The 13,750-nt window shown below is 40.6% G+C and overlaps 1 protein-coding gene across 5 annotated transcripts in view; it reads right to left on the reverse strand.

The window, feature by feature from the left end:
- Positions 1 to 13,750, reverse strand: part of tbc1d22a (TBC1 domain family, member 22a) — a 182,495-nt gene that overhangs the window by 125,649 nt on the left and 43,096 nt on the right. For 3 of the 5 annotated variants that reach the window (XM_046873154.1, XM_046873152.1, XM_046873156.1), the window contains exons 6-7: positions 5,467 to 5,595; positions 1,421 to 1,483 (exon numbers count right to left, since the gene is read on the reverse strand). In XM_046873154.1, the coding sequence (XP_046729110.1) occupies positions 1,421 to 1,483; positions 5,467 to 5,595 (192 nt within the window). The remainder of the gene's footprint in view (positions 1 to 1,420; positions 1,484 to 5,466; positions 5,596 to 13,750) is intronic. The other 2 variants (XM_046873155.1, XM_046873153.1) reach the window with 1 other exon arrangement.

Here is a 13,750-nt window from a genome sequence, read left to right on the forward strand (position 1 = left end):
CTATAGAGTGCATGTTATAGAAGCTACACACAGCTATTCCTTTAACAAATGCAATTTTTTTCTCTCTTTGGAATTTAACTGAGCAAAAAAAACATACAGATTTTTCTCAAATCACATAACGTTCTCTGTCCTGAGAACTTTCCCACGGAGGAAAAACGACTGACTGGTATTACTGCTTCAATGTAGCAATTAGAGTATAATACCGTCAAATAACAACACAGTGTGCGCTACTTCGTTATTCATTACAGGGTTAAGAGTATGTGGCATTTCCACCATCCAAGTCCCTGAAAAGTAGCTGTTACTATAGAAACAATGAACATATTACAATTAACACATTGATATAAATATATATTCTGACCAATCAGGTTGAAGAATTCAAAAGCATTGCGAAGCAAACGTATTAAAAAATAAAATAAAATAAAAAATAAAAGGCAGACAAATGTGTCTTAACATTTAAACAGTCCTACCGTCAGGTTTATACTTTTCATCCTTGTTTTTATGCTAATATGTAACACATTCATATATACAGCATTGTTGTTCTGAGAAGAAATAACACCCTTTACATTTTTGCTGTGGTTTGCCTTTTTCTGTTGTTGTTGTTCATTTTATTTAATTATTTTAGTTTTTTTTTTTTTTTTTTAAACATCAAGAAGTGCTGACTCAAACACAAATACGTCAGATCGGAAATTATATTTAACGACTAAACATAGAGCAATAATCTTGGGAGAAGATAAAAAAGAAGGAAAGCGTCATCAGTTCCAGAGATTTTTCTTTTTTCTTTTTTTTTTTTTAAAGGCAAACAGCAGAAGATGATGTGTTATTTAAAATTTTTTTCCTTTTTATGGAAAAATTCATTCTTTTGTGTTTTTAATGAAAGGCAAAACAACTTTTAAAGACTAGAAAGAAAAAAAAAAACGTAGATCTCATTTCTAACTGCTCAATTAACTTTGTATTGTGATGTTAAATAGTTTGTGAGAAGAAGTGCACTTATATATTTAAATGTGTGAATTTTTTTTGGGTTTTTTTCTCCCTGCCGATTTTGTACGCCTGCTTTTGAAACCCTGATAAAAAGAGCAATCGCGTTTATGCAGACGTTTGTGGATAAACCAAAAAAAAAAAAAGTTTTTAGCCAAAACATTAATAAAAAACAACCCGTACTTATTCAAGCGTTCCAGACTTCAAAGGGTTAAACACAGAAAACTAAACTGACTAAAAACAGGGGAAAACTAAATGCACTGTGGTCCAAACCTTCAGTTCCCACCTGAGACTTGAGCCAACCATCAGACCAGATCAGACAGACAAGAGAAACAGACAGTCAGACAGTCGGAGAAACACATGGCACTGAGCAGAAGATGCCTGAGTGACATGCTGCTGGTGAGGGCGGGGCAGATTTGTGTCTCCGCTCTGTCCTGCCTCTTACCTCGGTGACTCTGGGCTGGAGCACTAACCTCTCCGGATTCATGCGAGGAATATCTATCTGAATCTGATGGTGCACACACACACACACACACACACACACACACACACACACACACACACACACTACATAGATACACACAGAAATCCTACAAAAGCTGTGTGAGAGGATGATGGGATGAGATACAAACACGTACGCAAAGGTGGACACGTACACAAGCACACACATTAGTCGTAAGCAACTATACTGTCAATTACATGATGTTGTTGTCGTGGATCGTTTTCCTGTAATATCATTACCCAAAGGGTCCATTCCTCTTACACCACAGATATCTGATTATGAGTACACTCTTAAACATGCTAATGAACAATGGGTCCTGTGTTAAAAGCGTTTATAATTCTATTTAATGATGAAAACTATCTGTAAAACAAGCTTCTTTCATTCATTATTGAAGCTATTAGACTATAAGGCTTCTCTTTTCTTTCGGCTTCTCCTTTAGAGGGCGCCACAGCGGACCATCCGCAAACACCATCTGCATGTTTGATTTGGCACGTTTTCACGCTGGATGCCCTTCCTAACGCAACCTTCCCCATTTCTCCGGGCTTGGGACGGACACTAAGGCTTGTGCAACCCTAATGGCTGGGGATCGAACCCGGGCCGCAGCAGTGAGAGCGCCGCATCATAATCACTAGACCACCAGGGAACCTTAAACTTTTTTTCGGCTTCTCCCATTAGGGGTCGCCACAGCGGATCATCCGCATGTTTGATTTGGCACGTTTTTACGCTGGATGCCCTTCCTAACACAACCCTCCCCATTTATCCGGGCTTGTGACCGGCACTAAGAGTGGCTGGGGTTGGTTCCCTGACCGGCCGCAGCGGTGAGAGCGCCGCATCCTAACCACTAGACCACCAGGGGACCTTGACTATAAGGTCACTAAAACACTAAAAACACTTTGGAAAGCGTAACGTTTTCAGCTGTCACAAAGCTCTGAAACTGAATAAACGTCTCCCGAAACAACCGAAAACCTCACATTCTTCGCTACAATACATTTATCTGAGGGAAATAACCACTCTTTCTTGATGATGTTCTTTTGATGATGTGGCGTATCTGCAATGCAAACCGCTCTCAAAAGGAAGACGCTGTTAAAGAACATTCATCAACACCTGCTTTGAGAATTCGAACTGCCTGGTGATATAAAAAGAAAAGTTTAAGTACTATAATCTAAGAAAGGCTTTTGTCTACTTTTTCCGACCTTTCAGACACCTAAAGCATGAGTCACCGCCATTTCCGAACATTTACTACAGAAAGGGCTTTTAGTTTTATTTATAGAAATTGCACTGGTTTAATTGCAATTATGCTCTTCGGTGAAGCATCAGAAGGACTGTGCCTCACAGCTGGATGGTTAGCATTTCTATAGTAACATATCGACCACAGGGCCTTCTATGGTGGACTCGTCACATAACAACGACTAATAATAATAAACAGGTGCAAAAATGTGATATTCCATTAGGGAAATGTGTAAGACTTCAAAACAGTTTATGATTTACTGTTTTCTCATGACAAGACATGCTGCATTTTATGTTGTCTTTATAAATTCAAATTTAAGGGAAAGGGAAAGGAAGGGCTGGTGAGGCAAAAGCTGGTTATACCTGCTAAAACACAAGTTTCCTGGATATCGCACAACATTAAATGCACTGTAAATGAGAAAAACTGGCTGGCTAGAAATCATTGGCGAAAAGTTGTGGAGTAAGAGGAATAAAACACCTGAGGAATGTTGATATCGGAAAATGTAGTAAAAGTAACTCTACTCTGCACTGTGGCATGACATTATCTTTGTATTTTTCAACTTACATATTTTATAATATGCATATACATTGGTACCTTGACCTACGAGTTTAATTCGTTCCGTGGCCGACCTCGTATCTCAATTTGCTCGCACACATTCAAAACTCAAATCAATTTTAGGAGATAGGCAGAGGAGGAGGGAAAACTCATTTTTTGCTACTCTCTCTATCACTACTGTACACTACGTATCCTTGAACTTATCATTTTTTACTTTTTCTTCTTTGCTTATCTTAATTTTCGTCACAATCCTCGCTTTCTGGCTTCGCTTCGCCATCTAGCAGCGGCGTCTCGAGCTCGTACCTCAATTTTTTGCTCACATAACACAGCAAAAAAATCGACAGTGAGACCGATCGTACCTCGGAAAACTCGTACATTAATTCACTCGTAGGTCAAGGTACCACTGTATATATATTTTTTCCTTGTTATATAGGATGAAAGGTCTGAGCTGTTAAAAAAATTAATAAAAAAACATTTAATTCAAATTTTAAAAGGACGTTTTTGTTGGCCGTAATTCACTAGTATCTGCTACTATTACACATCTCATTATCTCTTATAAAATTATGCCACAACCATTCTAAGATCCCAGAAACTATTATTATTCATTACTAAATGAACAGGCACATTTGTATATCTGTTAATATTCATAAAGACGAACAAGAAGAAACAGTTTCCTGCGTCCACTCTTTCTGAGTGAGTAAGTGATATTTGGTGCAATAACTGGCTTAACCCCCTGTACTCCGTAAACAGCGCCTCAGCAGGAAAACACGTTGGGGGGCCACCTTCTTATGTGCGTTTCTGTTCCAGGTGTCAGTAACAGTCACTGCATGTACAGAGGGAACGGCTTCGTTCTGCCGTGCTCACCACCCCCTCGAGTGTTGGGGCAAAACTGCACTTATATGCTGTTTTCTGTTTCCCTAATCACCCTAAGGGTGCTTTCCCACTGAACACTGGAGAAGGGTCACCTCTGTCCTGACAGACTGTATATATTGCTTACTACTGGACTGTTAATTCTAATACTAAGTGATTCACAATTAAAGTACATACGTTTCTTTATGTGCATTTACTCAATTCTATTCCTAATAAAAAATACAAAACTTAAAAAAAATTCTAACTTAAAGGTAGCTAATTAATTAGCTAATTCAAAATCCTTTCTTTAGATGTGTTGCTTTTTTCACTTGGCCTCACTGTCTCTGTAATAAAAAATAAAAATAAATAAATAAAAGTTTATTGGTTAAAAAAAAATAATTGCTTCAAAGAACATACATAAAATAAATAAACAATTTGTTTACAAAAATAAAAATAGAAAATCTATTCTAATCATTTCCACAATACATAAATGGACTAGTAGCAACTAGCTGAAGTAAAGACTTGGACTTGAAATCGATTTGATGGGCTTCCATCTTGAATTCTTGACAACCTGCAGCCGAATACTGTGCATGGCCTGAACAAGATAGCATTCCAAATCATCTGAGATTCCTACCCTGAAGATGAAACTATTTCCATCATGAAGGATTGAATTGTTGCCTTTTTCAATACTGCAAGGAAACACATTTTGAAGAAGGGGAAAGCAACTAAACTACTGAAGTGCCTGTAGAAAAGTGTCGACAGCCAGAAACAATCAGGACATCTATCCATCCGTGTGTCCTAGCTCGCTCCCGTGGTAAAGACGGCTAACCAATTTCGGCGCGGCACACATGATGGTGCAATGTGGGTAATTTGCAGAGCTGATTATTGTTTCGGCATCGGGAGGAGAAGTGCCGCGAGAGTGTGGAACAGCAGCACAGCAGCATGTAGAGGCATGTTTTTCCTCCTACACTGAGAAAAATACACTTTCTCCCAGAGCTTATAGGAGAAGAGGAACAGAGGACAGAGGCTTCCCGCTGGGGCTGACAAACGGCTGTGGAACCTCGATGCTGCCCTGCTCTCGGCTAAAAGTGATTTTTTTTTATCGTGAAAGGCCATGATTTTGGGAGGAACGAGAATGGAAGGAAACAGCTCAGACCTGCCTTTCGTGTGCTTGTGTGCGTGTCTGAGAGACAGAGAGAGAAAAAAGTGCTGCACTTTGCGATGTTCATTATATCTGTGATGATGCACAATTTTAATCATGCCACTTTTAAGGACAGAGCGGCCTCTAGAGTGATATTTCAACACACATGCGATGTAGAAAAACTGAGAGAAGGTGTGAGTCGGATGTTACTGTTACCTGTCTGTAGGTGTCCTGGTGATGCTCGTCGTTGCGGGAGTCGTAGTACTGCTCGATGAAACCAAAGTACTCCTGCCTCTTTCTCTGCAGAGTGCTGGCTCTGCGCTCGGCATTGGCCGGCAGGTAACCCTAAGAATAGCAGCACACACACACACACACACACACACACACACACACACACACGCACACGCACACGCACAGACAGCTCATTATGGAAGTGCGGCTGAAACGTCTTTTCTAATCAGTCCACTATCAAACCACATTAGCCCCCTGAAATTTCTGCTGCATGTGCATTGTACTAGTGCAGAAGTGAGGTTAAACAGCTCCAGGTGTGTTTTTTTTTCTACTTTATAATACAATACAATGTAAATCTTGCTATGAGCTCACTGACCCAACACTTGAAAGCTTGTTCGAAGCAGCCAATACATTACAAAACAATTACAATGATGCAACACTACGTGATATTCGTTCATCTTTACTAAGCGCTTTATCTTGGTCAGGGATGCGGACTGGTTATGTGTCTGTTCTCTGCCTGAACAAGTACAAAAGCCTTAACTCTGTTATTGAGAATTACAGACACGGAGACCATATTCTATTTACTGAGACGGAAAGGCACAAAGTCTACACCTCCTTTCCAGGAACTAAAAAGGTCTGTGCCAGACAGCCACAGAAACTGCACTTTTACTGGGACTCACAGGCATAAGGCCAAAATTTCACTGGTACTCACAGGCACAGAGACCACAATTTTACTGGAACTCACAGGCACAGAGACCACAATTTTACTGGAACTCATAGGCACAAGGCCAAACTTTTACTGGGACTCAAATACACCACACTTTTACTGAAACCCACAATCACAGAGACCACAATTTTACTGGGACCCACAGGCAAAGGGACCAGACTATTACTGGGACCCACAAGCACAGAGACCACACTTTTACTGGAACTCACAGGCACAGAGACCACACTTTTACTGGGACTCACAACCACAGAGACCACACTTTCACTGGGACCCACAGGCACAGGGACCACACTTTTACTGGAACTCACAGGTACAGAGACCACACTTTTACTGGAACTCACAGGCACAGGAACCCACAGGCTCAGAGACCGCACTTTTACTGGGACTCACAGGCACAGAGTCCACACTTTTACTGGGACTCACAGGCACAGAGACCACACTTATACTGGTACCTACAATTACAGAGACCAAACTTTTACTGGGACTTACACGCACTGAGACCACACTTTTACTGGTACCTACAATTACAGAGACCACAATTTTATTGGGAATCACAGACACCACAATTTTCCTGGGACCCACAGGCACAGGGATCAGACTTTTATTGGGACCCACAGGCACAGAAACCACACTTTTACTGGGACCTATAGGTACAGAAGCCTCTCAAAATTACACAGAGGCACAGAGACCACACTTCATTAACTGGGACCTATAGGTACAGGAGCCTCTCAAAATTACAGAGAGGCACAGAGACCACACTTCATTAACTGGGACCTATAGGTACAGAAGCCTCTCACAATTACTGAGACACGGTGGCCTTACTCTTTCACTGAGACTGAAAGGCACAGCAAACATTAATGAAACAGAGACACCCATTTAGTTCCATCTGTCTCCCAATTTATATCCGGTACACAGTGACCTGAGGTACAGGGAATACTGTGGAAATATCGAGACTGTCAATTAGTCCTTGCGGCAGCAAGAAAAATAAGGCTGCAGCTCAGTCATTTTGGTAAAATAAGGCATGAAAAATGAATTCGTATTCTTCTTATGTTCAGTACGCTGATTAGCCAGTCACTATCAGTCACCAGTAAAGAGGCAGAAATCGTCGCCTTTCTTATTCCACAGTGAGAGAGAGCGCAGCAGATGTCCGTGCCCGAAAAAGAAAGTCTCTTGATATAGTAATTGATTGCATGGAAATCTAGAGCCGTGCAAATCCATTTATCACAGGAGACACTATCCTGCACGGCCATTTTTTACCCCCCACCGCCCGGACAAGTTCTACACCAAGATGTATGCGTGCCAAGCGCCAGTGCTCATGCCAAGGCTATGGGTCATTAGCATATGTACATGTAATTAAACCTAATTGATAATGCATAATGCCGAGGATTCTGAACTTTCGATGGGCTCACACGGTGAGGAAGAATGAGCTGCTGATCACCAGGAATATTAAAGACTGTGAGTCAGGAGGGAGGATTTGAAGGTGAACGCAGAGAACGGACGAGGATATTAATTGGCATGTCTCCGAGAAGAAGTGTGCGCAGAGCTACGATAACAAAGAACACTGCCAATAAGGGTCAATCATCATGCAGGCCTGATTCAGCAGACCTCATACCTAAATGTAAAGTATTCAGGGAACTGTTATCAGTTCGGAAAAGCTCTTTTATGTGTTGCGCTGCATAGATTTAATGTAATAATGGTGTTTCTGAATAGATGTAATAAAAGAATTGAAAAAATAAATAAAAAAGTGATGGAAAGAAGAAGAAGTGGTGATCAGTAGAGGTTGCAGAAATATCCCCAATTTTATACAATGTTATATCTGCAGGCACACTGTAAAACGTGCTCATTATTCATTTGCTTTTATATCCAGTCATTCAATAATACTGGATATAATCTGGGATCTAGTTGTTTTAACACAATTTACTGTTGGGTATGTAAACTCAATGGACATAAGATTTAATTGTGCTTTTTGAATGTCCCGTTCCAAATTTAGTCCCCATCTGCTTTTTGAATAACCTTCTGAGATGACGTTCCACCAGTTTATGGAGTGTGTGGGTGGAGATTTGTGCTCAATCACCCACAAGGGGCTTAGTAAAGTCAGGTAGTGATGTAGGTGAGGTGAAGAGGTTTGGGGGTGCGGTCAATGTTCTAATTCATCCCAAAGGTGTTCTATAGGAGCTCTATAGGAGTCTTCCATTCCACTACATCAACCATACCTTCATGGAGTTTGCTTTGTGGTCTCATCATGCTGGATCAGGTTTTATGTCTTCTAGTTCAACAGAAGTGAAAATTAAAACCTACCACATCCCATACAACTGTGTGCCTCATAACTTTGGAGCAACAGTTTAGGGAAGAACCTCTTATGGCTAAAAAAGTCATATGTTCCCAGTGTATTTAAATAGACCTTAATATAGATAATTATATAAATAACCTAGTGAAAACATCTGGATAGTCGTTCCAGTTTACAAGGACAGCAAACATTTGTCCTTAGACTTCGGTCCTTTCGGTACGTCGCTACTGTATTTCCTTGTCTAACGTTGTCTCTTTTTCCCCATTTTTTGCACTAAATGTTGCACTTGTGGACTTTGCGTTGTTATTCTCGGGATATGTGGGATATTCTGTGTTCTTTGTATTACACCTTGGTCCTGGAAAAACGTTTCGTTTTACTGTGTGCTGCACTTTATATGGTTGAAATGACAAAGTCTTGACTTGGCATTTCGGCAATGTCCCCTAACCCCCACAGTCCCCAGATTTGTGTTTGCAATTTTTTTTCTTTGGGGGGTTACCTCGAATTGAAGGTCTATATTCGAAAACCTTGTACAGTAGATGAGCTGAAAGTTGCCATTTGCGAAGAAATTGCAACTGTGCCAAAAGAAATGCTGGTAAGTGCGACGCAGAACTTTTAGGAGAGGCTCCAGATGTGTGCACCGCAAGGAGGACGGCATCTTTCCAATATAATCTTGTGTAATTTTATAATCGATGTATGCAAAACTGCGTTTATTACAGATTGTATATTTATATTAAAAACTAACGTACACTTTGAAAAACGTGCAAAAATATTTCTCAAGAATAATAAATCTCATGTCTTAGTCTTATTCTATTGGAGAAAAAGAAAATACAATGACATCCAAACATTTTCGAGACCAGTTTGGTAACACGCCAACGGATAGCAGAACAAAGCTGCACGCACAGTCACAGGGAGCACCGACCTTCATAAGTCAGCGTGCCAAAAGACATCGCCTGTGTGGATCTGGAGCAGTGCAAATGGTGCTATTCTGACCATGTGAGTTTCTCGTTGCAGGCAACAATTCCCGAAGATAAAGATTCGGCTCAACGGTCGCTGTTTAGACAACATTGAGGAGATCCAGCACGAATCACAGAAGGTGCTTGACACGCTTTGAAAAGAAGACATTCAGGGCCCATTACGGAAATGTCAAGAACACTGGGAGCGCTGTGTCGCTGTGCAAGGAGACTATTTTGAAGGTGCTGGTGTGGTAATGTAGATAAAGTTCTTTCTTGTTAGCAGAGCTGGTCTCTAAAGTTTTTTTATACATCTCGTAGTTCTCCTGAGATTTAACATATACAGCTTTTTTTCCTAGTAAAAAATAAATAAATAAATAAATAAATAAATAAATAAATAAACAACGTACACTGAACAACAGCCACAAATTTGTATCTGATGTCTTAGTAATGCACTGATATGTATAATTCACTATACTTCAATATAGAATATCACAATATGGTCATTATTACTGCAGTATTGGTGATACTGGAACCACAAAACACTAACTAGTGTGCATCCTGTGCATGTAATGCTCATGATGCCTACAATAAAGCTGGAAAAAAATTAATATTTTAACATGCAATTATCATCATATCAATAATAGATTAACTGCCTTTGCTGCGGCTTATAAAGAATAAGATCCTTTGCATATCATTTGGCTTTTTTCTTTTATTTTATTAAAATAATTCTGTAAAAAAAGTTACTCTACTGACTTTCTCCTCTAGGGTTTATCTAATGGATTGTTCCCTGCTATAATTCCAACCGATTTTAATTACACATGAAGCATTTGTTCTTAACAGAAAAAAAAAAAAAGCCAAACGCTGCCTAGTCAAAATTAACTGGCCTCACCAGAACTGTAAAATTATTGCTTGTATTTGAAAAGAGATTAAATATAATAGTCGGCTGTGTACTATATTTGTACTCATTTTTTTATTTTTTTTTTAACCTCCCTTTCGTTGCCCTAATCGTTGAAATGTTCTACGATTTCCTTCATGGTGTTTCAGGTGTGGATAGGAAAGAAAAAGACAGCATGACACATTCTTGTGTTTTGTACCGGTCATGCTTTTGAGGGTTGTAAAGAATCTGGCATGAACTCAGCGTGAAAAGACCCTTTTTTAACCCTGAAATGCAGGCTGACAGCAAGAAGCCTATTTGTTGAAATCACTAGTTTATTTTTTCCGACTACGTTAAAACCGCAGTCGAGATGGTGGGCCTGTGAACGGGTTGGCGTGCTACGTGATGTAACGTTAGGCTCCACCAACTTCCCTGCTGTATTACATTCCCTCCAGAAACACACTTTTACGCTGGAATACTAGGGCTGTAACTGTACTCTCGTTCCGACCGAACTGTTTCGGGACAGGACCTTGGGTTCGGCGCACCCTTGTTTTACGTGAGGAACATGGTTCAAATCACTAACAGATTAGGTGACGGACCGCAAGTTTGTTTAGTCTCCGCCTTGCACTTTCAGTGGGTGGAACTCCCACTAGTATGCGCAGAATCACTTTCCCGACAACGTTATTTCCAGCTCTCTTAAAAGCAGAAATCCCTTAAAATTCCGTATATCAAGGGAGTGAACAAAAGAATGGGTGGAAGGAATGACTTTTTGACTCTGTGGTGGCCTCAGCCATATTCTATGGTGTGGTCTGCTGGGGCAGCAGCATCTCTACTGCAGACAGGAAGAGACAGGACAAGCTGATCAGGGAGGCCAGCTCAGTCCTGGGGATTCCTCTGGACACTGTACAGGACATGGGAGAAAGGAGGATGGTAGCAAAACTATCATCATTGCTGCAGAACGTCTCTCACCCCCTGTATGAAACAGTTTCATCGTTGAGCAGCTCCTTCAGTTACAGACAGTTACATCTTAAGTGTCTGAAGGAGAAATACAGAAGGTCTTTTCTCCCTGCTGCTATTAGACTTTACAATCAGAGCTGCTCCCAGTGAACCAGTCACCATAATACACACTGTTATTATTGGTTAACTGTGTAATAATGTTACCTGTGTGCAATATTACCTGCAATACAAGCGTTACTAATTATTACTAGTGGTCTTTTTTTTCTCCTTTTTTGAAATTGTATACATTGTTTGATGTATATATTGTATACTATAGTATGTCTATTCTTTTATATAGTTGCATTTATTTTTTCTTTGCTGCTGTAACAGAGAAATTTCCCCACTGTGGGAGGAATAAAGGTATATCTTATGAGTTCGTCTATCAATAAATAAATTGAACGAATGAATAAATAACCATCTTGTGTGTTTCTTAAATGCAGTACGTTTGTTAAAGTGTGATAAATAAGTAGCACAAGTTAAGTATAAATCTTTTGAATATTAAATATTAAACGTAAAAAATGGGGTCTTACAAATAAAGCATTTTATTTCATTTGTCCATTTATTTCATTAATCCGTCAATTTTGTGCCGATCTAATCGATTACTCGATTTAATTGATGAAATAAAACCAAAAAAAAAGTGTATAGCATTCGTTTTATTTGTACTATTTTATTTCGAACCAAGTGGGCTTTTTTTTTTTATTATAATTTTTTTAACTGTTCACAAATTAATAACAATTAAAAATATTAATAAAAAAAAAAAAAACGGCAAACAATTTTCTGCCAATTCGATGTATAAAAATCCATGTTGATCGTTTGTTCAGATGTAAGTGATGAGCACCCGCTGCCGGTATTTCAGCCTGGATACTGGGTGACCTCTGCTTTCAGTATCCTGCAGGGTGCATCATTATCTGAACCTGTTTCAATATAACTGCACTGTGATATTTGGATCGAATCATGTAGTCCAAGTGAACTGTGATTCTCACTAATAAAACCCATTTCCCCAAAAAACAAACTTATATCCTTTTGTGCCGGGGCAAAATCAATACAATAATAACACCTTGCTTGTAGAAACACACACACACACACACACACACACACACACACACACACACAGTCTGAGGTAGAGTAAGTGGAGAAGAAAGCGAGCCAGCTTGCACTGCTCAGGCCAGGTGCAGAGGCACAGCACCAACAGGCAGGTAATAAATGCAGCGTGTCAGTGGCGAGACAGGGAGAAGACACGCTACACGTTTCCCAGCATGCCCGGCGAGCGGCGGGAGGCCTTCGCGTTCAAGTGTAATGCTCAAGAGTCCCAGGCCGGGCTCGGGCTCTGCGTCAGGCTCCTCTTCCAGCTGCTCACCGAGCACAGGCCATTAGTCAGGGGTGTCCAGGCCACATTAGTGAAATGGAAAACACTATTTAATCACCTGCGCATGTTGGAGCCTTTATTTATTAAAGCGCAGCGTGCGAGCTGCTCCGGGTCTGCGCTCGGAACGCGTGTAATTTGTGTGCAGCGAACACGAGACTGCACGCAAACGAATTCATTCGAAAGATACCAAACACCTACGTTGCAAATCGCACTCCAGCAAGAGAACGTGAATTATCCAGCCATAGGAACACAATGCAGCTTCAGTTCGTCCTAATTACGCAGTACAGGCACGGGCGGTGTGTACCCGTGTTACATTCTCTGCATCAGAATTAACGTCTGCTTCCTTTAACGTTAGTGCGCTTCAGAATCCAGCAACCTGCATGCAGAGGTTCGGGAACGAGTTTCTTAACGTTCGCGCGCCGCCTTCTATTTGTTTTTCCGAACAGGTCAATGTATAATCCCCTAGTTGGGCTGCTCCTGGCCTCATTCACACCCGGGATTCATCTTCTGCCTGAGCCGATCTCATCTCGAGACGGCAGTTTAATAAGTCAACCATATCAAAAAACAATAGATGGCTGGTTAAGGTGAAATAATGACATGACAAATTCGCCCAAAAGAATTCGGACACCATATTGGACCATACTGAACTTTTTCCACAAGATTTGGAGACACGCAATCGTATAGAATGTCTTTAGATGTGGCGGATTTCAGTTCTGCTGCTCCCTTCCCTTGAACTAGGATTCTCAAACCTGTTCCAGCAAGGCAACGTGCACAAACCTACATTTATCCGACCAGGAGATCTTGAGTGGCCTGCTAAAACGCTCCGACCTCAACCCAACACTTCTGGGATCATTTGGAACGCTGACTACAGCAGTACCTGACTTTAGTAAGTCAGTTAGTACTGGTAGCTGAATGAGCACAAATCTCCACAAGCGTACACCAAAATCTAGTGGAACATCTTCCCAGAATACTGGAGGTTATTATAACAGCAAATGGGAATTGAGTGTGAAATAATGGGGTGTTCAAAATGCCCATACAAACCAGGTTGTCCACAAACTTTTTCCCA

This window comes from Silurus meridionalis, chromosome 18 (assembly GCF_014805685.1).
Source record: "Silurus meridionalis isolate SWU-2019-XX chromosome 18, ASM1480568v1, whole genome shotgun sequence".
NCBI lineage: Eukaryota > Metazoa > Chordata > Actinopteri > Siluriformes > Siluridae > Silurus > Silurus meridionalis.